Source organism: Alligator sinensis, unplaced genomic scaffold, assembly GCF_000455745.1.
Source record: "Alligator sinensis unplaced genomic scaffold, ASM45574v1 scaffold471_2, whole genome shotgun sequence".
Taxonomy (NCBI): Eukaryota; Metazoa; Chordata; order Crocodylia; family Alligatoridae; genus Alligator; species Alligator sinensis.
In genome coordinates, this window is record NW_005842143.1 from 971614 (window position 1) to 996988 (window position 25375).

Here is a 25375-nt window from a genome sequence, read left to right on the forward strand (position 1 = left end):
GGGGGGGGGGGCGGGGGAGGGAGCCACTGGACGAGCAGGCGAGTGCTGAATGAACTGCCGGATGAGTGGCTCCCAGATGAGTGGCACACAGCAGTGGGAGCTGCCCTCCACTCCTTCTCCACAGCCCCTGGACGAGTCACGGCTCCATCCCGCGCCCATCCCACCTTGTGCAGCCTCAGCCCCACTCCTCCCTCACTGCAGGGGCCTTGATCCCCCCCCGACTCCCCTTCCTTTCCCCCTCCCCTTCCACCACACCAGACTTACCAGCTGCACACAGCGCTTCAAGCTGCTGGGCTGGTATCAGAACTCGGATCAGTATTGGCTGACATGCCTCCTTAAAAATCGGCTGTCGGTATCAGCCCCAAAAATCTCTGTCGGTGCACCCCTAGTCTCTACTCCCTCTTGACATGGAGAGCAGTAAGAAGAGCTTAGACATCTCAGAGAGCCAGCAGTTCCTAGATCATTGCTCAAGTCAGTGGGGATAGGGAGAGTTGCTCATACCCCTAGAGGGACAAGGCCCCATAGATCTTGATAAGCATAGGAAACGAGCGTTGAGCATGACATTTGACAGTCTGCACTGTAATCACCCCCTCTGGCCTTGTCACCCACTCCATGTCACTCCACAATGTCACAGATGTGGCTCACCACTTCTAATCCCCACCCTCTTCTCCTAACCTGAATCCCCCCCTACCAGCCTTCCCTATTTATCCCTCTTCCTCAATCCGCTCTCCCATCACCACAGACCAAATATGTCCTCCTGTGCTCTACCACTCCTTTGCCCCTCATCACCCCCCAGCAAACATAGATTCATAGATTCATAGATGTTAGGGCCGGAAGGGACCTCAATAGATCATCGAGTCCGACCCCCTACATAGGCAGGAAAGAGGGCTGGGTCTAGATGACCCCAGCTAGATGCATATCCAACCTCCTCTTGAGGACCCCCAGGGTAGGGGAGAGGACCACCTCCCTTGGGAGCCCGTTCCAGACCCTGGCCACTCTAACTGTGAAGAAGTTCTTCCTAATGTCCAATCTAAATCTGCTCTCTGCTAGCTTGTGGCCATTATTTCTTGTAACCCCCGGGGGCGCCTTGGTGAATAAATACTCGCCAATTCCCTTCTGTGCCCCCGTGATGAACTTATAGGCAGCCACAAGGTCGCCTCTCAACCTTCTCTTGCAGAGGCTGAAAAGGTCCAGTTTCTCTAGTCTCTCGTCGTAGGGCTTGGTCTGCCGGCCCTTAACCATACGAGTGGCCCTTCTCTGGACCCTCTCCAGGTTATCCGCATCCCTCTTGAATTGCGGCGCCCAGAATTGCATGCAGTACTCCAACTGCGGTCTGACCAGCGCCCAATAGAGGGGAAGTATCACCTCCTTGGACCTATTCGTCATGCATCTGCTGATGCACGATAAAGTGCCATTGGCTTTTCTGATGGCTTCGTCACACTGCCGACTCATGTTCATCTTGGAGTCCACTAGGACTCCAAGATCCCTTTCTGCTTCTGTGCCTCCAATCAGGTCATTTCCTAGGCAGTAGGTATGCTGGACATTTTTCCTCCCTAGGTGCAGCACTTTGCATTTCTCCTTGTTGAACTGCATTCTGTTGTACATTTACACATACAATTTATTTTCTATTTCGAAGCACCAATAACACTTTCTGAATTTCTTGCGGTTCTCTGGTTACATTTCCCTGAAACAAAAAAAGCCCTTCGACAGAGGCATATTGGAGACAGACTGATTTGACAAGCTGACTGGATCAAGTTCATTGGCCACCAGGGGTGTGTCTGCATCAGGATGGCAGTATATCCTAGCATGGATGGCCTGCCCACCCACTCCCACTTGTGTGCTTCAAACCTGGTGAGGCTGCTCTTAAGACTTCAATCTCTAGCATGCTTCAGTGCAGTGTTTGGGGACAACCCCAGAGCAGCTTGTTCCCTGGCTTGGAGCACGTAAGCTGGAGCAGGCCCAAGGGACCATCAAGATCTGGAGTTACCGTGGTGTTGACATACTCTGAATGTCCCTTTGAGCCCAGCTCATGTAAATATTGGCACGTATCAATCTATCTGGATTGCTCTGTTTGTGCCTGTGCAGAGTGATCTATTTGGCATACACCTGTCCCATAGAGCTTAATTCTTGGTTGAGTGCCACATTCAGTTTTGCTTCCCCAAAGTGGCGGGGCAGTAGCAGTGTGCGAAGCGGGCTGTATTCGATTCGGATTTGGCTTGAATCGGGGGACAGTGATTCAATTCGTTGATTCGGATCACTGTCCTGATTCAATTCAGCTGAATCTGAATCTGAAGATTCGATTCTGATTCAGAGAATCAGCGATCCGGCCATAGACACAGCTTTAAATGTTTTTTCTACATACCTTGAGGTACCAGGCATGGCTCGTGAACGCTGCGATGCTGGGGCGGATGGAGCGTCCCACAGGAGCGTTCGGGGGGTGCATGCTCGGTGGCGACCCCACTTCCGGGTCTGCCACCAAGCACGCGGGGGGAATCCGTGCCGCTGCCCCCCCCCCACATCCCTCCAGCTTGGCTATTGGCTGTAGGGGGACCCTAAATTCCTCCCTCACCTTACGCTTGGGTCTTCTGTTCCAATTATCTGATAGGCTGGCATGAAATTCACTCCACTTTCACACTTTTTATGTAAAGACAACATGTGGTGGCTGTCCTAGGCTTGTTTTTTATCTTCTATTTCTCTTTCACTGGCTTTTTGGAATAAGGGCCAAGAATTCATTTACCGACTCCTTCCTCTTTGAAACATAGCAGTCATACTGGGAAAAACCAGGTAACAGCTGGCTATGGCACTGGACCAGTTGTCCAGTTCTCATGCAGGCAACTGTTTCCCTAGAAGCTGTGGAGATGTTTGCAAGGTGTTTGTATATACATACACACACATCCATCTGCTTGTTAATCTTATGAGCTATAATTTGAATACTGCATTATTATGAGAGCCTGCAAGTATTTCTATGTGGTATGGCAAAGAAGAGCCTGACCTCCTGAAATCTTAACTGCTGTCAGTAACTTGTACTCACATGAATAGGCTTAGTGAAGTCAAAGGAGCTGCTGGGATGAATTAGTTATTTATAGAAGTAGGGCTCTGCTGGGCGAGGGCCCTTCTTCAGAGCAGCACTGACACAGGAGCGTGGTGCTTGAGGCTGGTTGGAATTAATGCATTTTCCCCTTATGTTTACAATGCACTTATCCAAGCTGCCATGCCATCTGTTCTATGCAGTTAAATGTCTGAGGATTTCTTCACTTTCAGCTGCTTTCTCTCCCTCTGAAATATGCTAAAATGGTAACGTGAGAATGTGATTTACAGACGATTTTTAAATTGTGTTGTTGGATATTTTTTAAACCGAGATGATGATTATTGATATCCACAGATGTAGATCCAAAGCAGGCATAAACTCTGTTGGACAGTCAACTCCTATTGTACTTGACTGTGAAGAATATACAATGCACATAGCTCCCTAGAAGGAGCTTAGTGATAACAATGCGGGGGTTACAGAACAGCATAGATGCCTCAGACCTGGGGAGCACTGTAGCAAACTGAAGGAGGCTGGATGGTTAGTTTGACATGGAGGTTAGTGGGATGTGGAGAAAGCCTCACTGTCTGCTCAGAGGAGGCTCTGCTAAACTTTTAGACACTCAAGGGAACACTAAGGCAGGGGAAAGGTCCAGCCTCTGATCATAAAAGAAGGGGTTAAAGCAGAGGAAGGAACAGAAGACCAAGGTAGAAGATGACTACCTTGGGTCCTAGCTCCTAAGATTTGCATATCTTCCAGAGTGCTCTGAAGATCACCAGTTTTTACAGTCATCTCCAGCTCCCCATAGTTGCAGTACCAGCAGTGATGGGCCAGGCAAGAATCCCTGCTCTAGCAACAGGCACACAATTAAGCTTTTCTGAACAACACTGTGATGGAAGCATCTAAGCCAGAGGTAGACAATTATTTTGGCTGGAGGGCCACTTAAGCTTTGGTGAGTTGTTGAGGGTCACACACATAAAATCTTTTAGAAGATATAATTTAACAAATTATAGATAAAAACCATTATATACTAAACAGCAAATATCTACTACAATATTTAAATTTTATTTCAAAAGATAACTTTTTGTCCTGATTTATGTTTTTTTGGGTAATGTCTATATAGGTGATTGCATAATAGCTCAAAATAAAGTCTTACTCTTGTATATTGTTTGTGGGGGCAGTGTGGGGGGGGTGGGCATGTGTTGGGGGTGCTGCCCACATGCTAGGTCCCAGGAAACAGCCGAGGCTGGGGGGAGAGAGGGAGGAAGGACAGGGGGCAAATGCAGCAGAGGTTGTCCAGGCAGTGCAGGTGCAGATGCAGTTCCCTCACCCCCGCTAATCAGGACCATAGCTGCCCCCCTTGGCGCTCTGCATGGTGTCAAGCCCCACTCACACCTGCCCGAAGCAGCCTGTACTCTGCTTCCACCCACTCCTGCCCTAGCAAGTATGCACAATTTCCCAGCAGGGCTGCTGTCAGTGCAGCTGTAGCAACCTGGGTACTAGAGGTGCACTGATATATCAGTGCCATATCAGATCGGCACCAATAAAAGGAAATGAACATTATTGGCTATTGGGGTTTTTGGCCATTATAGCTGATAATATACTGATAAATGTCTTTTGGCTGGGGCCCCCGAACACCATGTGCATGTGTGCAGCCACAGCATGCATGGGGCCAGGAGCGCACCTGGGTAGTATGGAGAGCAGTACCCTGCAGGTAAGTGTGGAGGTGAAAGGGTGTGGGGGAGGAAAGGGGCATGGGGGGACAGATTGAGGCCCCCATGGTGAGGGAGGGAGTGGGGAAGGGGCAGGGGCTGGGATCACTGCCCAGCAGGTCAGTGAGTAGAACACTAGGGCCAGGGCAGTGTGGAATGAAGCTGCGGGCAGCTCGTCTAGGGGGTGTGGGAAGGAGGGGCGTAGCTCCCCACTTCTGCACACACCTCCAGGGAAGGCATGGGGGACATGTGGCCCCCCCTGATTTGGGTGTGGGGCAGAGGTGGGCTGCCCGCTGTGGTCTCAGGGCTCTCCATCTTGCTGCCTTTTGCCCTAGGAGTCCCACACCAGCTGCACGTCCCCTGCCCACTAGGTGACAGTGGGGACAGAGTTTGTGCCTCCTGCTACCAGATGGGCAGGGGACATGAAATGGCTAGTGCACAGCTTCTGGGGCAAAGGCAGCAGGGCGGAGAGCCCTGAGTCTAGCAGGCAGTCCACCTCTGCCCTCGCCCTGCTCAGCACCTAAAAATGTTCCCACACTTAAAAATGGTGGTGGCAGGGCTTTGACTTGATCTCTTGGACAAGCTGCCTTCAGCTCTGTCCCACTCGCTGCCCTGGCCCTGGGGTCCCATTCACTGCCCTGGCTGGGCAGTACCTGAAGCTCCAGCCCCTGCCCCACTCCCTCCCTCACCATGGGGGCCTCAATCTACCCCTCCCATGCCCCTTCCCCCCCGCACCGCTTCCCTTCCACAGATGCACCTGCAGGGTGCTGCTGTTCACACTGACTGGCTATGCTCCTGTAAATCTGTTATTGGACCTGTATCAGGCAACATACCTGGTGAATAATCAACTATCTGTATGGGCCAAGAAAATCTCTATCGGCGTAACCCTGCTGGGTACTGCTTAGGTTCCCCCACCTCCAGCAGCTCCTCCTTCTCCTGCTGCGCCACTCTGGGCAGCAGGCATTGTGGGGAAGCCATAGGGACAAGTGGCCAGGGGACAGGATGCCCAGCCAGATGGGGGAAGCTGCAGCTGGGCGGCTCCTGCCCCAGTGCAGGGGCTCTAGCTCAAGCTCCTGGATGCCTTTCATCCACTCCATCCACCTAGCATGATGAGCAGCTACCTGTGGGCTGCTGAGTGGATAGAAGGTGTCTGGGAGCTGGAACCGTGCATGCTGGAACAGGAGCTCCCTGGCTGCAGCTTCCCCCCAGTTGGCTGGCCATGTGTTGCCTGGCATGCATCCCCATGGCTTCCCCACACTGGCAGCTGCCCAGAGCAGCGCAGCAAGGACAGGAGGATGAGGTGCCACTGGAGACGGGGAGAGTTGAGCAGTACTCAGGTTGCAGCCGCACCAGGAGCAACTGCACGAGGAAACTGCACACGGGTCGGGGCAGGGCAGATAGGACCATGGCATGGACTGCCCTGGGTGGGAGAAGGCAAGGCTCGGCCTCATGTGGAGCACCATGGGCCGGATACAATCAATTGGCGGGCACCTGCCCACAAGCTGAATCCAATTAGTTGGTGGGCCAGACCTGAAACAGAAGTGAACAGACATTTATTTACCTTTGATTCAGGAAATGCAGCCACATGCCTGCAGCGGCTCAAGCTAGAAGTCAGGGGGTGCTAGAGAGCATGGCTCACTGGTTGTGTGCTCATTTCCTCTTCCTGCTGCCCCAGAGGTCTCTGGGATTTGCTGACTGACAGCAGCAGGACTCTGCAGCGTTGCTTATCACTTCCTGCTTCCAGGTGCCTCTGGGATTTATAGTCCACAATTGCAGCCAGCAGTAAGTTTGAGTGGGGGAATGGGTGTTTAGCGCCCCCCTCCCTGGCTCTAGACCACATCCAGGGTTTGCCTTGGGGGGCAGTCTCCCCCTACTGCAGACTGGGCTGCAATCCTAGCCAGGCTTGTCCCCCCCACTTGTTAGCCTGGCCTCCCTGTTCCAGCTAGGGAGCAGAGGGGTGGGGCCAGCCCTGCTCTCTGGAGCAGACAGCCCAGCCCAGGGCTGGAAAGCATGCTGGGATGCTGTGATTTAACTTGAACCAGGAAGGGGTCTGGGACAGAAGTTTCATAAACCAGTTTGACCCAGATCAGTTAAGTCTGATGTTACATTCCACTAGGTTTATTTTAAACCAGTTGCAGCCATTTTGAAACTTTATGTGCACTGAACTTCTGGTCTGTTACAGGTTTAAACCAGTTTCTGATCACTTAAACCGGTTTATGTGTAACTTCTGTCCCTAGTCCATATGTATGACTGCTCACAGCATGTTTTAATTTTAACATTGCTTACCACTCCACAGATTTCTTATGGTCTGAGTGTAATGTAGAAATTAAAAAGGTAGTAGCTATGAAACCTATTTTAGACAGAGCTGATTCCCTCTGCCTTGATCTGCATCTTGTCATGTTCTTCACGTTTCTTCTGTACCAATACTATCTCAGTACCATCTCAATCCAAGCAGGAAATTATCATGGGTCAGCTCCATTGAGCCTCTTGGTAAAAGGCTCTGGGACCCACTGAATTTGGAAGTGGCTTTTCCATATTAGGGTAAAAGATAAACCCCACTCCCTTCCTACAACAACCTATATGAAATCTTGCACACTAAAATGTCCTCATTTTGCTTTTAATATAGATGAGAACAATCTGGACCATAGTCTTATCTCTCTCTCTTTTCCTTGAAACTCATTTTTCAGTTTGTTTTAAATTTGATATAAAAATAGAAGAGGCTTTAGGTTGTAAAGGATCCTCGAGTTCTCGAGTACTGTAACATATGGGCAATTTCACCAGGGGCTGATCACATTCTCAGAACAGATCAAAGAAGTTGACGCAGCTCCTAAATCTAATTTTAATAGCAAAGGCCTTTTTTTCTCCATAAACAGAGCATTTGGCCATTATGAGATAAGAATATTAAAACTTTCTTCCTCTGAGCCATTGCAAGCTGCTGTTTACAATTTGAACTAATCTGGCAGGAGGGCATATGCTATTCTTGTTGAAGTAGCCAGTATGTTCCAAATCGCTCTTGGGCTCTGGGTGCCTTAGTGTATTTATTAAAGTTCATTTAAAATGAACAGAACAAATTGGCCACAAAACTAAGCTTAGTTAATTTTACTGGTGATCAGTGCTTCTCTGCCTTTTCAGGCTGGCAACCCCTTATTCAAAATGAAAAATGTTTGCATTCCTTTGCGTGTTGGAGATATAAAGAATGTTATCAGTCATACCAGTGCTATCCTTGGACAGTTTAGATTTGTGCTTTAAGAACTTGGCAGAGAAGACTTGTCTTTGAAGGGGAAGGGTGTGCAGAACCTGGGGGAGGGAGATTTTGTTTGCTTTGTTTTCCGTGCCTTGCTGTTCCCCATGTATGGCATAGCCCAACCTACTGTTTATAAACAGATTTTTTGAGAGATGTTACATCACCAGATAAAGATGGGTGTCAGAATATGTCATAGGTTTCAAACCCCAGTCCAGTTGACTTTAAGGTAGGGGAACCATTTATAGCATGTGAAATGAAATATTGCAAGATCTGGACCTGAGGGAGCATAGAAAAAAGTGCAAAGTGCTGCACCTAAGGAGAAAGAATCACCAGCATGCTTACAGCCTGGGGGATGACCTTCTCGGCAGCACAGCAGTGGAAAGGGATCTTGGAGTTACTGCTGACTGCAAGATGAACATGACTCATCAATGTGACGAAGTGATCAACAAGGCTAACTGCACTTTATCATGCATTAGCAGATGCATTACAAACAGATCTAGGGAGGTGATGCCTCCCCTCTATGCGGCATCAGTCAGGCCGCAGTTGGAGTACTGTGTCCAGTTTTGGGTGCTGCACTTCAAGAGGGATGCGGGGAATCTTGAGAGGGTTCAGAGGAAGCCACTCATACGGTCAGAGGCCTGGAGTTAAGGCCCTACAAGGAGAGACTGGGGGACTGAGATCTCTTCAGCCTTCACAGGAGAAGGCTGAGAGGTGATCTTGTGGCTGCCTATAAATTCATCACGGGGAGGGAAGCAGGGAATAGGAGATGCTCTGTTTACTAGGGCACCCCCTGAAGTAACTAGGAACTATGGCCACAAATTGATGGAGAACAGATTTAGGTTGGACATTAGAAAGAACTTCACAGTAAGGGTTGCCAGAATCTGGAATGGGCTTCCCAGGGAGGTGGTGCTCTCCCCTACCCTGGGGGTCTTCAAGAGGAGACTGGACAAGCACCTACCTGGTGTCGTCTGACTTCAGTGCTCTTTCCTGCCCACGGCAGGGGGTTGGACTCGATGACCTACTGAGGTCCCTTCTGGCCCTAACATCTATGAATCTATGAAAAAAGTAAGGAAGTTTGCTGCTTATTTGGCTGTTCTTTTAATTCTTCCATCTGTCCCTGATGAAAAAAAAATCCCCTCTTCACATAAAGAGTGACAAAAAGCAGTGCTCAGAGAATACCAACTGGATCGGTTGCCTCATGAGATGTAGGTAGGTGTATGTCTAGTTTCTGGATCCCAGTTAGGTTTGGCCTGAATAAGGGTGACCACATGTCCCGGATTGGCTGGGACAGTCCCAGATTTTGGAGAGTGTGTGTGTGTGTGTGTGTGTGTGTGTGTGTGTGTGTGTGTGTGTGTGCGCGCACGCACACACCCTATGTGTGTGTGTGTGTACACTGCACTGTTCTGCCCAGCCCCACCACTCTTGGGAGCCATGGGGTTGGGTGTAGGGGGTGAGAATGAGCCATGCTGCCCTGCCCAGCTCCACTTCTGGGCTTGTGCAAAAGCGGGACTTCAGGTGCCTGGGGAGCTTTAATACTGAAAATGGAAGTGCCTAGATTTATGTGCCGACAAGGTTCCTTGGGTGAATTTGATATCTTTTATTAGACCAACCCAAATGGTTGGAGAATAGTTATTAAGCAAGCTTTCGGGTTCAAAAACCCTTCGTCAGGCTCAGGAAGCTGCAGCAGTTGGTGTGTGCTCTTCCTGGATGGAATGAAAAGTAAAGAAGCCAGGGGCTGGGCTGGGGAGTCAGTTGCCAGGCAGATTATAACGTATCAAAAATCCAAAGTCTATGTTTAGTCCCTGATCTCTAGTATCCAGCAGGTTGATGAAATGGAGCTCATCTCTGGGAAGTGTTGTGTAAATTTCCCTTGAGGATCAGGACTGAGAGATTGGAGAGAGAGTGGCCCTCCTGTGAGAAATGTGCCCCCACCGGTAATTGGGTGTTTCTGTCTTTATGTGCCTACATTCTACTGAGGTGCCTTTACGTTAAAAGTACATTTTAGATCTGGCCCAGAGTTTCTAAACCTGCTCCTTTTTCAGCAGAACAGAATGAGCAGAACTTGGCCCTCAGAGTGAATGTACAACTGCATCTATGGGGTTTGCGACCTCACTCCTGCTCTTGCTGAAGTCAATGGGAACAGGATAAATGCTGCAGTTTCCTGCTGCTGTTGATTTTAGAACTGGGTTATTCTTTGCTGGATTTTGCCCTTTCTGTACCAGTGAAAGTCTCTTTTCATGAAGTTGATGGAGAGAGTCTGTTAGCAGAGAAATCCAACCAATTTGCAAGATGTATAGACACTGCAGCTCACATGAGGTGTCTGCTTTCTCCTAATAAGCTGCAGAGCAGTTAGGAGACAACATATGCTCTGTCTCCTAATTGAAATAGAAGTTAGGAGACAGCATATTTTTCTGGAGCCATAAAGGATGCTATTAGTGATAGTTCTGGAACATCAAACAATAGCCATCATAGCTGCAGTCTACTGCAAATAGTTACTAAGCTCTAGCATCATGAATGTACTCAGACATCACTGATTCACCTTTTACTCTATGGCAGGTACACATTCTTGAAAGCCCCTGTCACAGAATTAGCAGCCTCTTTAAGTAAAAGTATATCCAATTGCTTCCTCTTTTGACAAAGCAGGTACCCTCCCCCTGGACCTGATTAGAAGGGTGTGGTGGCACCCTAAGGTAATACATGATGAAGGGAAGCAGGAAGGCAGACAACAACTCTTGTTGGCAAGAGTTTCTAGGAGGAGGCAGAGCATAGGGCTCTGGCAAGAGGAGAAGGAATTGCCTGGAGAAGATTGAGAGCTGGGACAGCAGCAAAAGGCCTTGTTAGTAAACCTTCCTGAGCTGGAGGGGCTGCAGCTAGAGCAGGGGGGGGCAATTATTTTGGGTGGAGGGCCACTTACTGAGTTTTGGCAAGCCATTGGCCACATGACAGACCGCCAGGGGCAGATATATATTAATTTTCTAAATTTTTTAGGGGCCCCGCGGGCCAGATAGAAAGGCCTGGCAGACCGCATCTGGCCTGCGGGCCACATTTTGCCTACACCTGCGCTAGGGAGAGCAGCAGAAGGGCTGGCTCAGTGACTTCCGCACGCTGCAGAGCTGGAAAGGGCTAAGAGCAAGGAAACAGCAGAAAAGGACAAGAATCGTCTGACTTCTTAGGTCAGTGAGCTGGGGCCTGAAATACTGTGACAACTAAGGCGATTTTCCTAGTCACTGGGGATGACAGCTTTTCTGGCATGGGGTAGAACCTGCAGAGGTAATGTATAGTTAACCTCCCACTTTCATTTCCAGTGGGAAGATCTTGACTTTACACCCATTTTATGGAAATGGGAGACTCCTCCCTAGCTTGCTTCTGTGGCCATATGGCTGAGGACAAGTGAAACTCAGGGGCATCTGAACCCCAAGCCTCTGGGCTTGGGCCTGCATGTAGGATGCCCGCCAAATGATTTGGAAGCATCTGAAGCCCCAGGTGGGGGTAAAGGATGTTTACCAGTAGTAGGGCCACATATGGTTCTTGTCTGACTCATGGATTTGGAATTGATTTGGCTGATATGGCTTGGAACATGAAAAACTTTTCTTAAAAAAAAATGCTAAAGAGGGCTGAGAGCCACTGCTCCTTCAGAGGGGTTCTCCTCATTGCCATCTTTGAGCTGGAGAGTGGGAGCCAGAGTGCCCAGGAGAGCTGGCAGGGGGCCTGCCAGCTGACCAACCCAGAACACAAGAAAAAAACAGTTCCTATGTGGGGAGCCTGGAGGGATCCTGGTTGATAGGAGGTCTCCTATGGGAAGGGCCACAGTGGCTAGTGACCGAAGGAACTGAGAAAGAACTGGAGGCACACCCTAAAACTTTGGTGGCTTCATTATATTCCTTGTTTGGATGGCTTACTGCTTGTATTCAGTCTCTTGTCTGCTCCTGCTCCTTTTTCACTCTGGGTACATCTACACCTACAATTAATGTGCTGCTGTTACTGCACATTAAGTTTAGTACCTGTACTATATGATGTACTAACTAAATGTGCAGTAACGGGTGCCACTGCCCAGTAGTGTTGGTGCATGGTCTTTTTGTGATGCTTAATGCACAGTAGATTAATTCTACTGCACATTAGTGTGTTACGGTAAAAGCTGTGCTAATGCACAGTAGAATGAATCTACTGTGCATTAAGCATCTCGTGTAGATGCACCCCTTGTCTTCAAAAATAGGGTGCCTATTGCTGGCAGCAAGGTTGAAATAATCCATGTGTGCTTTTTTTTTTTTTTTAAATGTTCAACCTTTCCCATGAAAATGAAATGGAAACACTTTTGCCTGCACCTTTTGGATTTAGTGATCCTGCCTAAGCAATGCACTTGAATGCTGTCCTTGATATATGTATTTTTCCAAAGCACTGGCTGTATGACATTGGATACCGTGCTTCCATTGTTGTCTGCAAGATTAAATCTGAATTGGCTTGCCAAATCACTCATTTATCTTAGCTGTTCAACATATACTTAAAATATTAAAAGAAAATGCTATAGCCTATCATTGCCGTTTTGTATTTTGAATGGTCTGAAAATGATTAGTTTTGAAACTTTAAAAAATGTTTTGGTCCATTATTTGTAATTTCACTAATTCATCCCTTGGAAAAACATTATGGTTATGCTTAAATCAGGATATGCCTAAATTAAGGCTTTATTAAAAAAAAACCAAAGAGGAAACATTTCAGAAGGTGAAATGGTATGGGAATAGAGCTCTAGTGATGGTCAGCCAAGCAAAAGTCACAACTGCCTATAGCAAGGGCGGGCAATTATTTTGGGCGGAGGGCTGCTTACCCAGTTTTGGCAGGCTGTCGAGGGCCACATAGGTAGCCCCGACCCTTGACAGGTGCCCCGCCCCCTAGTTACCATCTTGGGGCCAATGTCCCAGGGCCAGCACCAGTGGGGCCTAGAATAGGGCACAGGCTGGCAGGGGTCTGTGGAGCCAGGCTGGGCTGTACCAGCAGGGAGAGAGGGGAGCTGGCTTGGCTCCAGAGCCCCTGTCGGCTAGGACCCGCTGGCACTGGCCCCGGGACACCAGTGCAGGCCCCGTGCTCCCGCTAGCTCCCGCACCTGCTCACTCCCAGTGCCCCCCAGCCCCATGGTACAGGTGGGGGACAGCGCACAGCCCCTACCCCCTGCTTTCCAGCAGAGAAGAAGCTGGTGCTGAGCATGGGGAAAAGCGGCCCCTCCCCCGTCCCATGGCTGGTGCTCCCTGCTGCGGGTGCTCGCAGCCCATGCAGGGCTGTCTGGAGCAGGCACAGGCAGCCCCATGCAGGCTGTAAGTAGCTGCAGTACGGGGTGCTGGGCACAGGGCAGGCGAGGGGCCGCTTTTACCCACGCTCAGCACCAGTTTGTAACCCAGCCCCACTGCCAGCCTGGGCCCCACGCCAGCTCCGGGTTTGTCCATCGGGGCTGCGCGTGGCAACAGCAGCTGCAACTCCCCAGCTTGCTGCACCGGGCAGTGTTGTTTCTTAGAAACGGGGGTGTACACTCCAGTATAGTCACTCATATAAGTGGCTATGCCAGGATTTAGTTGGAGAAAAAGCAAATAGCCTTTGGGAGGAGAAATCCATTTTTTTTTCTTTTGCTAGCATTAAAAAAGCTTAAGCTAATTTAAATATGCTCTTTAACCAGAATGTAGAAACTTGTGCTTTAGTCCTCGCTAACCCATGAAGTGACTTTTTTTTCCCCTGGGCAGGAGACTGGGATGGTGGGAAAAGAAAAAGCAGCAGACACAAATCAGGGAGACACAAATAAAATAAATTAATTTTTCCAGGAAATTCTCTCACATTTTCACCAGGCTCCTGAAACCTTATTGCACAACCAGTGGGAAAACCTCCTTTTAAATGTAGGTATAAACACTGAGCTTCAATACCCAAGTTTAAAACTTAGTTGTGCAAAACTGAAGGAGATGATGCATTACACCCCCATCTGAAAAGAAAAAAACCTTTTGCAGTATCTTGTTAACCTATTTGCCAGTTTATGCCACATGGAAGGAGGTTGGTGTGATTTTTTTTTTTTTTTTTACTACCCATTCAATAAATACCTCCAATATGGGGTTTAACTGGCTAATTTTCACCAAAGGATGAGTTCTACTAATTGCTATTAGGGTGGATACAAAACCTTAACTGATTCCAATGCAGATACATTTTTCTGACAGCCCTTTGCTCCTGCATTGCCTGGTTTTCCTGGCTTGCTCTAGAAGCACTAACCTCCAAGAACCTGGGAGACTGAGCAAGAGAACTCCAAAGCCATGAATTGTGTACATTTTTGAGCTGCAATATTCTTCCACCTTCCTTGGATTTGGCACCTCTTAAAATGTATGTGTATGGACACTCCAGTATAATATAACTGCGCCATGAAGGCCAGAGCTGGTCTTGGCAAGTAGTCCCTGCACTTTCCATTGAACGGGTGTATCCTCTACATAGCTGCAGTGGGGAGGGGGATTGGGAGATTTTTGCTCTCTCTCCTGTGCAGGGCCTGTTTGCAGTGTGGGTCCCATGTACAAGAGGATGTAAACATCCCAGAAGATCTGCAGTTTCCTTAAAGAGAGGAAGAGAGCAGGAGATGGATTCCCTGATTTGTGAGTTGCTGTTCAGTCTGGAAGGACAGGAACTGACTGTGGAGCTCTCTCTCTCTTAGGCCCCCTCTACACATGCAGGTAAAGGCACAATGGGATCTAATGCATGGTCCACACAGGCCTCTTGCCATGCCACACATCATCCCTGCCATCCCACCATGCCTTACTGCTGGTGTAGAGGGAGCCTGATCTGGGGCTCTCCATGTGCCAGCAAGAAGCAAGCTCTTGTGGCTGAACCCCACCCCAGTTGAGGGAATCCCAGGTGTGGTGGTGCCCCCCCCCAAACCTGGGAGAGACCATGGCAGCCATGATTCCCCAGTCCCTGGGGTTTTACACTGGCCACAGTATAGTCCTGTGGCTGGGGGCCCTGTCAGCTGATGGGGCTCTTAGCCACAGCAGAGATCCTGCTACATGTGCAAATTAAAACGTGATAGCAATTAGCTATACAGTTAGTACACATATTCAAGGTCTAACTTATAGCTGATTGGAGCTTTTTATGGCATGACCGCTACTTTACACGTGTAGCTGGTCTTTAAGAAATTGCACAATACCTATAACTTGTAGGTAGGAGAATACTAGGCACACAACTGACAAACAGAACATTTAATTCTCAGTGCTTGTTTGAAGACTCAGGACTTTCTGCTGTGCACAGTTCAGTAGGAAATACTCTAAGGAGGTGACATTGGAGCATAAGGCCTCCCTCTGGTCCTGTGGAGAGAGGAAAGGCTTTGCATCATCCTCTGCAACTGGCTGAGACCTAACAATTGAAAAGGTAATCTGTGTGCCTGACAGTGCTCCCTTTGCCTTGCTACACTGGGGATTTCAGTTTTTGGCAGAGCTGAGCTATATTGGTGTACAAAGGCAAAGATGATCTCAGCCTTGGCTAGTCACAGTGCAACTTGTCCTGGCTACAAGCACATGGAAGCTCCAGCATTGCAAAGAACATGTTATGGAGGCTTTGTTTATCCACACAACAGGGTTGCAGTGGCATAAATCTATCAGCAGTAGGTCATTGGTAGCTGCAACAAGGGTACACAAGGCATTGCAGAAAAATCAGGCTCTCCCAAAATGTAAGTGCTTCAGAGCAGTCCACTGGCTGCAGGTTTACAGTGGGTAAGTTGTTGGAATGATTCTCTCTGGGAAACTGGACGGGAGCCTGGCACCTAGGAAAATAGTGTGCCCAAATGCCAACCCTGGAGTCAGGAGGAATCCAGTAGTATTTGGCTGAAGTGCCTGGAGACTTATTTCCTTTTTATGGGGAGAGAGGCCACTGATTGGACATTAACGACAGAGGACACTGCCACTGCCCACTGCAGACAGTTGTTTGCCAAGGCACCCGAGTTTGGAAGTACCACATCCCCCAAGAATCTTGTCTTACTTTCCCAGCACTGACCTGTCAGTATGCTCTAGTCCTGACCTGAAGGACTGAAGATGAAGTGTCTTCAGAGCAAGTTTCAGATGGACAGAGGCTGTTGATCTCACTCAAATAGGGGAAGCCTGAATGGGTTATTAGAGTGACTTTTTAAAATATCAGGAAGCTGCTGCCTGAAGGCAAAAGAAAAAAGAATATTGGGATTTGTAGTGTGACCCGGGAGGAGGACAGCACAAAGGTCTTTGCTTAGACCATACAGTTTTGTTTGGATTGGGTTAGGATTGTAACAGATCTGAGAATTTAATAAACCCTTCAATCCATAATTTTGGTTTACCTGACACCCGTGTTGCCAGGGATACAGTCTTTCCTTAGAAGCAGGACAAGCTTTAACATGTCCTCATTACTTCCTGCTGGCATTCTGCCTTGATCTAAGGTCATGTTTCCATGCACATTTATTCTTTAACCATTCTGACTCCCATGTCTACCTAACAGTCAGCTGGCTTACCCTCCTCTTCACTGACTCCTCTTGTGTGGTGCATTAGAGCGGTCCAAGTGCGGGAATCAGAAGCAATGAAATTAAATCAAGGAACAGAAAACTTAGATGGAGTATTAGGGAAGCTACCCCAATAGGAAATTTGACTGACTAGAATAACCTCCAGACTGGGACATTTAAAGTGGAACTGGAGAAAGTAGTGGAAATTACACGGAGCACATAAATGGCCCCATCATATGGGATCAGAGTGCCTTTTTTGGGTATGCAAAGTGCTCCTTGCAACCTCTCTGCAAGTATGGTGAGCTACGGTACAAAGAGATTTCAGAGGGGAATCTGTGGCAAAGCAAAGGACTGAGGCAGTATCCCCTGACTCCCAGTTTTGTGCTTTAGTTGCAGGGATATCCTTTCTCTATAGGAAGAAATCTTTATATGCTTCCCCCAAGCAGGTGATTTTTTTAGATGTGAACTCTGGCTAACATGTGGGTGCCAAATGCTAGGCACCCGATACCATACATTAAGTATCTAACTTTGGGCATGGACACAACGCATTTCTAGCAGCCTAATTTACATCGGTTTTGTACATCAGTGTAAATTACTGGGGATCCAGCTCAGACAGTTGAACAGCTATCCTGGGGTGACTGCTTGCAGCAGTTCCTATTGCAGTTCCTTACAGCTACACAAGGGAACAGGCAATATACTGTTTACCTGCAGCAGGGATGCCAAACTGGTTTTGCACTCCTCCTTTCCCCACCCCTCATCCTTACTGTAGGCAAACTGTCCTTGTGGACCACTTCCAGACCTGCCTCCGGTGGTGGGGCAAGCAGTATCAGGGAACTATGGGAATTAACGGCCATTGTTCACTCCCCTGCCATGAACATGCATCCCTTCTAAGATTCCTGTGTTGGCTAGATGACATGGCTATGTAGATCTGGCTCATAGGTCATATGTTTGACAGCCTTGGCCTACAGCAAACTGTTACACGGGATAGCTGTAGACACAGCAAGTGTATATATAGATTGGTGTCATCTTCCCAGTGGGTTTTCCCATGTTTCTACAAGAAATTCAGGCAACAACACTGGTAATAGGATTCATGTTGTCTGTCTGCCCCTCATTTATACCAATGTAAATATTCCATGTGTTGAAGCCTCAAGTGTTCTTTCATTACCTCATTAAAGGTCATACCTCCCTCAGAGGTCTCCAGGGTAGCTGCTCATCTGTCTGCTCCAGCTCATTATATAATTTACATTGGTGCACAAAAATCATTGCTATTCAGCAAATACCAGTTAATTGGCCTTATTTTCAGGCACGTAAAAGCTAATATAGAGTGGTAACTTTTAGGATCCAACTTTGATATTATCCTCTTAACTATCTGCGATTGATTGATTGGTAATGGAGTATGTTCATCCAGCAATGATTGGGAGAACAAAGAAAGTTATCGCTGTATTCTGTAGTCAAGCCAGGAGTATTTTCTCCATTTTTTATTCTGCCTATGGAAGGTCGGCATGGGGCAGAATGCTGGAAGAGCCCACACAATTAGCACCCAAACTGGGTAATGAGTGGTTTCCCATCTCTTGGTGAGCACCACTTCCAGGTCAGGAGAGGAGTTGAAATTTCCCAGTCATTACCTACCCAGTTGGTTGGGTCAGGAAGATGCTAGATGCTGGCTTCTTCCGGCTGAGGCTTCCAGATGAAGCTGCAATAAAACCAAAAGAACTTTCTGTCATATTGTGGAAATCATCCTGCAGGCCCCGGCCTCTATGCAAACAACTAATAACATCTCATAACATTTCACAGCCAAGCTTTTTTTTTTATTTTTCCCCCTGAGACTAGTAAAAAGAACAACTCAAGAAAGTAATCTGAATAAAGATGCCAGCAAGAGGTAAAGAGGCTACCAAGATGCTGCTGGCAGCATCTTAATGTGATAAGAATAAGACAGTCTGATTCCTCAGGCTTCTTTCTTATCATGGGCACTCAGCTCCTGGGTCAGAGCATGTCAGAGCAGAAGTACTTACACTGTTGGTCTATAGAAGACTCTGCATCTTCAAGAGGTTGAGGCAGGAGCAGCTGGATCCCTTTTAGCAGTGTAAACCTAATGATTGGAAAATCCTCTGTTGGAAAGAAAAGGCACAACAATTTGGCTCAATGACTGCTCTGATAATAGGAACCTCCAGTTGAGACCCCTTTTTTCTCTACTACTGCCCAGCTTCCCCCTCACAGGTTCACAGGCTTCTTCTGCTCCTGATATCTGAACTGGTAGACAGGACTGAGAGGAGTAAACAGTGAGAGTGGATTTTCATGCTACAGTCCCTGCAGACAGGAGATATGACTGAGATGGTCATTCTTGGGCACGGAGGAAGCAACCAGCTTACAGCAATCCAGCAAGGATGCAGATAGCAAGACAGCAAGGATTCAGACCCCCACTCATGTGAAAACTGTAACTTTTGTAAGTGCCCCAGCTGTCTCATTTATTGTAGTATTTTAGCTGTCTCCTTGATGACCAACCAACCCTGTGTCAAAGATCTGAGGTGGACTGGGTGACATAGGAACTAGGGGTGCACTGATAGAGATTTTTTTGGCTGATACCAATGGCTGATTTTTAGTGAGCCATATCAGCTGATACTGATCTGATTCTGACATGCAGCTGGGGAGCTTGGAGAACGGCGTGGGCTGGTAAGTCTGTTGTGGGGGAAGGGGTGTGGAAGGGGGCAGATCAAGGCCTCCTGCAATGAGGGAGGGAGTGGGGCTGGAGTGGGGCATGGGATGGAGCTGCAAGCAGCTCATGCATAGGGTGTTGGGGGGAGCAGGGACAGCTCCCACCAGGGTGGCGCCAGGCTGTTCCTGGCAGGGACTGGACTGGGCTACACTTGGGGCGGGTGGTGGCACTGCAGGGAGAGGGGCTATGGGGGGGGGCTGCAGCCACCCCAAAATTTGCCATAGCCCCCCCATTACCTCCTCCCAGTGCTGCTGCTGCCCACCCCAAGCACAGCCCTTGACCAGCCCCCACAGAGAAGAGCCTGGCGCCACCTCCAGCCCCAGCCCACAGCTGCAGCCTGCCCTCGCCCTGCCAAGATCTCAGGGCACATGCCTCCCATGCCCTCCAGGGGTGCATGCAGTGGCAGGAGCTGCCCCCCCCCTCCCCCTGCACCAGCCACTCAGCTCTAACTCACACCCTGTCCTGGCTGTACAGCCCCTGCCCCAGCCCCACTCCCTCCCTCACTGCAGGGGCTTCGATCTCTCCCCACCCTCACACCCCTTTCCTCACAACAGACTTACCAGCTGGCTCCTGGCTGCCTGTGTGCTGCACTGCGGCTGTGCACATGCATGGGGCATATATTGGCCACACTGTCGGTCACATCAGGCAAAAAAAGCCAAATGCTGATACTGTCTATATTCCTTATATCAGTGCTGATCCCATATGATAGTGTTTCCCAACCTATTCCAGCCCAAGACACACACATTAATAAAAATTTTCCATGGCACACCTGTTAAGTCATTCCCCATCCTCATACCTATTGCAGTTCATTGCCATGGCAAAATTCCGCTGCACACCTGTTCATTTCTGACTGCACACTTTTGTGCCACGGCGCACTGGTTGGGAAACACTGCGATATGGGACCGATGTATCAGTGCACCTCTAATAGGAACTTCTGCTTATCTTCATTTTTGTTCCAGCAGTTGAAATCAGCAAGGGCAAAGAACTGGTGACCCCCCACGGGCACACAGGTCTGGAGGATAGCAGGCAGGGCCACGGCCAGGGCCAGGCAGCCATTTTTTTGAGGGGGGTCTTATCGTGTCTTAGGTAAGGAAAGAGATGGTACGTGAAGTTCCTCAGTCCCACATATGATCTTCCACTCATACTCAGGTGTTCATATAATACTGACTTATACACAAAAACACACATACATGTGTTTTCACTATACCTGCATGCAGACCAGTCACTGTCTGCATTTGGTTGTGCATAGCCACAAAAAAACCCATTTGATTTACAAGGTGTAGAGTGAAGCACCATCTTTATGTCACATAGCAATTGTCCTTTGAGTTTTTCCCATCTGTATAGGAGACCTAAGCATCAGAGTGAGAGTTTATTCATATATTCTTAGAGGAAAATCTACCACGGTATCCTAAATGTCTACAGTTCCAGCTCTGACACCCCTCTGCTGCTGAAAATGTGTCATGCTGAATGGCAACTTTTTGTGTGGGTGAGATCTTTGATTGGACCAGCTGCATGATTGAAATAAAGTTAGATAAGCTTTCCAGTACAAAGCAGTCTTCATCACAATTAAATCACTCAAATGCAGACTGACCCAAGAGACAAGCGGGGCAACAGTGACACCTTGTGACCAGCTGGAAGAAAAATTTAAGTCTTTGTTCTTCAGGCAAGAAGAGAGGTGAGGTTGGGAAGAAGGATGAATTTGAAATGTGCACATGCAGTGTTTTTAGTCATGATGACTAGTGCAATGCTTAGCTACTTCTTTGCAATGAATATATATTTAAACATGAAGCATGATTTGGCAAATCAAGGTTCTTTCATGTGATCACGTGCTTAGGGCTTTTCTTAACCATTTGAGTTATTAAATAAATGAAATTCTCAAAACTGTTTAATCCAGCTAGTCAATAGCCTCATTAGACAAGATTTATTATTTAAAATAGGGGTATCAAACTCCTCTGGGCCTGTGGGCTGGATCCAGAACATGAGGACAGTCCATGGACTGGATCCAGAGTTCAGAGCTGTGTCATCTGGTCTGTGGGGATCTCTTTGGGGCTGGAAATTTGGCAGGGTCAGCGTTAACTGCTGCATCTTCCAGAGCTATAGAAGCTGCTTGTCCACCTGCCATCAGATTTCCAGCCCTGCAGACCAGATGACATCCCTGCAGGATGGAGCTTCGAAACTCCTGATTTCCTGATTTAAAGTATGATCACAGTCAGGAAAATGTGTTAGCAAAAGTCATCAGAAGGTGCTTCTGATTTCTTTAATATGTTCAATTTAAAGTTGAGAGAAAAATTCAGACACCCTAACTCATCCTGGATCTGGGAATCAAACTGGGTTTCTTTTTCCCCTCTTACATCAGCACCAGTCACAAAGATTTCACAGTTGGTGACTGGCAGGCAAGCTTGTGGCTGGATGTGCCTCTGCCACATCTGTTGCTGCATGGGGAAGGGAGGGGTATCAGGGACCAGCCATGGGGGGCAGAGGCTAAGGGGAGGGGGGGGGAGGGGAAAGGGAGAGGACAGGCAGCTGTTGCAGTTACAATTCTGATTCTGGGAATACTTGTATTTGGATCAAAGGCAAGGGGCATTTTCCCTCATGTTAAATGGGGAAAGAAACCTTGTCTTGGATTCAGGTAAATATAGTAACTACAGATAGTTTTTTCTTGTTGAACCATGAGTAACACAGACACAGGGAATAGCTGTAAAACACCAGATTAGACTGTTTTATGGATCCCTCTCTGTGCCACATCTACAGAGGATGTTAATCTCTGTTTAACTGTTAACTGTTTTGATTAAACATTGGAGGTCAATTAGAAAATTTCCCAATTTATTAATATTCAGTTAAAAAATCAAGGTGCCAGAGTGACACATTTAAATGTAAATGTCTCTTAGTATCATTTTTATTATTTAAATTCTTAAATGTGTTGAAACGAAGTGTCAGGATCAGGAGATAAAATCCCCAAGAGGGCCAGCTGTCTACCAATCCCTCCCCTGCCAGCCTAGGACCTCATTGTGTCAATTCCCTGTTGCAGCATCTCTCCCTATACTCAGTGTGCTTGGTTCATGCATGATGTGGCTCAATCAATGTCAGTGAAATGACATTTGGAATGAGTTGACTGAAATGATTCTGGCCCAGCCCCTATCTGGGAGCCAGATTTGCAACTAAAATTATTTTGATACAAGCTTCTTTTTGGCAAGCGTGGAATATTTTTAGGAACACACTATCAAGTGTCTATTAAATTTATTATCCATTTAAAGGATATGATGCTGATTCTAATGTCTTGTATTTGGAAGGGAATGTACAGTCAAGGAGTCTGCCTCCGAGAGATTTTCATGAAGTGTTTGGGAGGGAAAGCGAGATGCTATAGCTGTTTTGAGACTGTTCTGATTGAAAAAAAACGATTTTTAACATAGGATGACAGGGTTTTCCATGCCAGAGCAATTCTGATGCATCTATTCTTATCTTCTGCCTTCAGCGAATACATCATAGGTTATTGTGCAGTGCTTTATATCAGGAGCCTCCAGATTTGCCTGGGGGCATGAGGTAGCAGTGGCAGCAGCAGATCCAGCACAGGTGGTGATGGGGCCAGTGTCAAGGCCAGTGGCAGAGGCAAGAGGGCAAGCTCACAAGCCAGGTGGCCACTTACCATGGCAGTGGCATTGGACCAAACAGCCACAGGGTGAGTGGGACTGTGTCTGCACAGACCTTGCTTGCTTTCCTGCTACTGAGCGTGATTCCTTCCTGACTTAAACCCCTGAAGCATGTTTTCCTATTGCTTTCTTCAAACAGCTAGTGGAAGATTACTGATCACAGGCCCTGGTTCTAATGGGGGACTTCAATCACCCTAACATCTGCTGGGAGGGCAATACAGCAGTGCACAGGCAATCCAGGAAGTTTTTGGAGCATGTTGAGGACAACTTCCTGATGCGAGTGCTGGAGAGGCCAAGTAAGGGCTGTGCTCTTCTTGATCTGCTGCTCACAAACAGGGAAGAATTGATGAGGAATGTAGTAGCGGATGGCAACTTGGGCAGCAGTGACCATGAGATGATTGAGTTCAGGATCCTGGGGAAAGCAAGGAAGCAGAGTACGGACCCTGGACTTCAGAAAAGCCGACTTTGATTTCCTCCAAGAACTCATAGGCAGGATCCCCTAGGAAGCTGGCTTGAGGGGGAGGAGTCCAGGAGAGCTGGCTGTACTTTAAATAAGCCTTACTAAGAGTACAGGAACAAACCATCCTGATGCACAGGAAGACTAGCATGTATGGCAAAAGACCAGCTTTGCTTAGCAGGGAACTCTTCAGTAAACAAAATCACAAAATGGAAGCTTATAAGAAGTGGAAACTTGGACAAACAACTAGGGAAGAATATAAGAGTATTGCTTAGGCATGCAGAGTTGAAGTCAGGAAGGACAAAGTGCAACTGGATTTGCAGCTAGCAAGGGATGCAAAAGTTAACAAGAAGGGTTTCTACAAGTATGTCAGTAACAAGAGGAGGATCAGAGAAAGTGTGGGTCCCTTACTGAATGGGGGAAGCAACCTAGTGACGGATGCTGAGGAAAAGGCTGAAGTACTCAATGCCTTTTTTACCTCAGTCTTCACAGGCAAGGTCAGCTCCTAGACTACTGCACCTGGCAGCATAGTTTGGGGAGGAGGTGAGCAGCCAACAGTGACAAAAGAACAGGTTAGGGACTATTTAGAAAAGCTGGACATATACAAGTCCATGGGGCTGGATGGAATGAATTTGAGGGTGCTGAGTTGGCCAATGTGATTGCAGAGCCATTGACCATCATCTTTAAAAACTCATGGCAATCGGGAGAGGTCCCGGATGATTGGAAAAGGACAGATATAGTGCCCATATTTAAGAAAGGGAAAAAGGAGGATCCAGGGAACTACAGATGGATCAGCCACACCTTAATCCTTAGAAAAAGCATTGAATAGGTCCTCAGGAATCCATTTCTAAGCACTTGGAGAAGGTGATTAGGAACAGTCAGCATAGATTCACCAAGGGCAAGTTATGCCTGACTAACCGGACTGCCTTCTATTATGAGGTGACTGGCTTTGTGGATGCAGGAAGACCAGTGGATGCCATATACTGTGACTTTAGCAAGGCTTCTGATATGGTCTCCCACAAAATTCTTGCAGGCAAGCTAAGGAAGTACAAGTTGGATGAATGGACTGTAAGGTGGACAGAAAACTGTCTGGATCATTGGACTCAAAGGGTAGTAGTCAATGGCTCGACGTCTAGTTAGCAGCTGGGATCAAGTGGAGGGCCCCAGGGGGTAGTTCTGAAGCTAGTGTCTTTCAGTATCTTCATCAATGTCCTGGAAGATGGCACAGAGTGCACCCTCAGCAAGTCTACAGATGACACCAAACTGTCAGGAGTAGTAGATATGCTGGAGGGTAGGATTAGGATTCAGAGAGACCTAGACAAATTGGAAGTTTGGTCCAAAACAAAACTCGTGGTTCAATAAGGACAAGTTGGCAACTTGGGCAGCAGCGACCATGAAATGGCTGAGTTCAGGATCTGAGGAAAGGAAAGAAGAAGAAAAGACCGAGGGGATTTAATAGCATCCTTTCAGTACCGGAAGGGGGATTCGAAAGAGGATGGAGCTACACTGTTCTTAGCGGTGATAGATGAGAGAACAGGGAGCAATGGTGTCAAGTTGTAGCAAGGGAAGGTTAGGTTAGATATTAGGATGAACTTTCTCACTAGAAGCGTTGACAATATTATCAAAAATTAATTTTAGATGAATGCATGAGTGAGTGAATGAATATGGTATCAAGCATACCCAGTCTACTGAGAAAGCAGCCTTGAGAAGAACAAACAAACCATCTACAAGAAGATAAGGAGCAAGCAGACACCTTGTCTCCCCTGTCTCAGGATGTTGTAAATCAAAGTAACTCCTTACCATCCATCTTACCATCTGCATACCTAAGCCATGAGGTATGTGACGAGAGCCAGCTCAACAGCAACAAGGTGATTGGCTAAGCAGGTTGTCAAGGGCACTGCAGCAAAGTCTGCCTAAACTAAGTATAAAAGGACAGTGAAGACCTGGCCCCAACGACATCGTATGCCATCCACATCAACTCGGGAGAAAACTACCAGCGTTCCTCCCATAAGATCATCCTGTCCAGAGGCACCACGACTGGCCATCGTGACTGAACCTGAGCAACAGTGGATTGGCCTGTGTGTATGTGAGTATGAGTGGTTTTAGA

At 47.8% G+C, this 25375-nt stretch overlaps 2 protein-coding genes across 6 annotated transcripts in view; one reads left to right on the top strand and one right to left on the bottom strand.

Annotated features, from left to right (window-relative positions):
• Window positions 1-25375, top strand: part of RNASEL (ribonuclease L) — a 93391-nt gene that overhangs the window by 14306 nt on the left and 53710 nt on the right. Inside the window, exon 6 of one of the 5 annotated variants that reach the window (XM_025206164.1) lies at window positions 10970-11336. The exons of the other annotated variants lie outside the window; for them this stretch is intronic. Within the exon in view, the coding sequence (XP_025061949.1) occupies window positions 10970-11108 (139 nt within the window). The 3' untranslated portion in view covers window positions 11109-11336. Of the gene's footprint in view, window positions 1-10969; window positions 11337-25375 lie in introns of those variants that run through there. 5 annotated transcript variants of the gene reach the window in all.
• RGSL1 (regulator of G protein signaling like 1) overlaps window positions 15178-25375 on the bottom strand; it is a 62511-nt gene continuing 52313 nt past the window's right edge. Inside the window, exons 19-21 of the mRNA XM_025206166.1 lie at window positions 18464-18559; window positions 18081-18144; window positions 15178-16131 (exon numbers count right to left, since the gene is read on the bottom strand). Coding sequence (XP_025061951.1) covers window positions 16065-16131; window positions 18081-18144; window positions 18464-18559 — 227 coding nt within the window. The 3' untranslated portion in view covers window positions 15178-16064. The remainder of the gene's footprint in view (window positions 16132-18080; window positions 18145-18463; window positions 18560-25375) is intronic.